The sequence below is a fragment of the Phytophthora parasitica genome, assembly GCF_000247585.1.
Source record: "Phytophthora parasitica INRA-310 unplaced genomic scaffold supercont2.46, whole genome shotgun sequence".
Classification (NCBI taxonomy): Eukaryota; Oomycota; class Peronosporomycetes; order Peronosporales; family Peronosporaceae; genus Phytophthora; species Phytophthora nicotianae.
Window position 1 is genome coordinate 3,323 of NW_008649032.1, and position 1,930 is coordinate 5,252.

Sequence of the window (1,930 nt, forward strand, 5' to 3'; positions counted from 1 at the left end):
TGCGTTAGATTAGAACTACAGTTGCTGGGATTTTATTTTGATTGAAAGCAAAAGAAATTTAACGCTGCAACGTCCCTTTGTGATGCTGCGTGAACGAGCGTAGTTAACACGCCAACATTTTTTTTTCTTTACACACGCAGGCGCTTTGGCGTGGTTGTGAGTGGAATGCACTCTTTGTACACCTGCCACGAGTACGAGTTTTTGAGGAAGCGGACACCCAACCAGTACCAGCGTAGCACGCAGCCACCCTTCTTCTCGCACGATGAGTAGTCGATGGTGTAGTCCTTCCCAGGGATCGATTCGTGGCAATTGCCACCCTCCAACACACGAACATCATCCAGCCACACCTCGCATGGTCCGTCATGAGTGTAACCGGTTGAACGCATGGCACCACCCGCTGGAATGGGCTGCGGAGTACCCTTGGGGTCCGTCCATCCACAGAAGTAATCGGCACCTTCGGTAACCGTGTACTTGGCTCTGTCCATGAAGTCACGGAGAGTCTTGTATCCGTTGTCGCGACGCCAAGCGTTAAAGTCCTCTTGAGTTTGGAAACCTTGACCTTCGAGAAAAGCGAGTGGGTTATACTTGATATCCTTGTTGTCCGTCGTCCATTGCGGCTCCGGTTGCAGCACGATTTGGTGGGCGTCGGTTGACAGAACAGCACACGACAGAGTTGCAGCCACTGCAAGTGTTGATACTAGCGAAGGGGTCATTGGAGAGTTGTTTGGTTGGTTGGTAGGCGGTAAAAAGCGAAGTGATATGAAACTAGACTGCTACCATGTCAGGCAGGTGGGTTCTCTCGTCTAGCTCGATACACCTTTGCGTCTCCTCACGATCCCGGGATTAGAGACTTTCACCTTGTTGAAAAGCGAAGTTATCTTTTTTATATTACCATTAGCAGCGGGAGCACAAAACTTTAAAAAGTCGAGATACTTTGAACATTTATCTATGCCAGTAATTAGTTGAAGAGTACGCTTTCGCTTCTTGTACATGTACCAATCCCGTTCGCATTATTTAACGTGCACATTAACATATTCAATAGTTATTTCTTTTCTTACCTAGCAGTATCAACGAGCCATAATAGGAGCAGCAAAATTACATCAAATACCTACCAAATGAGCAATTGGTCAGAGCTATAGTATTTCTCTCGAAGTATGAACCAAAGGAGCAATAGAAGGAGGACTCTACTAGTGGATTGGGCAGTGGTTCGAGGAAATTGCTGTGGCATTCCTCTGACCCACGTAAAATTTTTGTGAATTACTAAGTATAGGGTGCTTGTAGCAACCCGTGATTGCATTGAATATCCCAAATGGGGTTTATATCGCTGAAAGTACGCTGCGAGATGCAATAGTCGGCACCTTGTGCAGGTTGCCAATTGACAAATAAAAAAACAGAAGCGAAGATTTTAAAATTTCGCAGCATGTCTTCAACACCATGAACATGCCATCGTGCTAGTTGAACGTAAAAGTAATGTGGTTACCATGATACCATCCGGAATCACGACACCCTAGCGTGTCTTCACTGAAGGTCCTTCAGTCATGCACAAAAAGTTGTGCCATCGGCATGGTATCACTCATGAAATTTTGGTAAGACAGTGCAGAGGTTCTCATTTGAGATGAGAAAGTTCTCTACGGTGTAAGCTTGGATAGAACCCGTATTTTTAGGTTTTATTAATGTTGTGTCGCACAACTTGTGTCAAATTGATAATCACCTACTACCTAGTGCACTAGAGAGAACATATAAAGAAGGCTTAAGTTTGTCGTCGCCGGCCAAATGTATGCGAGCCACCACTTCGAGCTTTTAGCCCCTCTACCTTAGAAAAGAGCTAGTAAAAAAAAGTAAGTTATCGGTAGTCGTAGCAAGATACTCACAATACAACCCAAACTCTTGCACTACACAGCATTATATTGCAACACGACACTTTCCAATG

At 44.9% G+C, this 1,930-nt stretch overlaps 1 protein-coding gene across 1 annotated transcript; it reads right to left on the reverse strand.

Moving 5' to 3' along the window:
- Positions 1-107: 107 nt before the first annotated feature.
- On the reverse strand, positions 108-713 carry PPTG_15264 (hypothetical protein; the record flags this gene model as incomplete). The annotated part of the gene is made up of 1 exon (XM_008912316.1): positions 108-713. One exon carries the CDS (start codon positions 711-713, stop codon positions 129-131), a length of 585 nt encoding a protein of 194 aa, XP_008910564.1. The 3' UTR covers positions 108-128.
- Between the last annotated feature and the right edge of the window lie 1,217 nt (positions 714-1,930).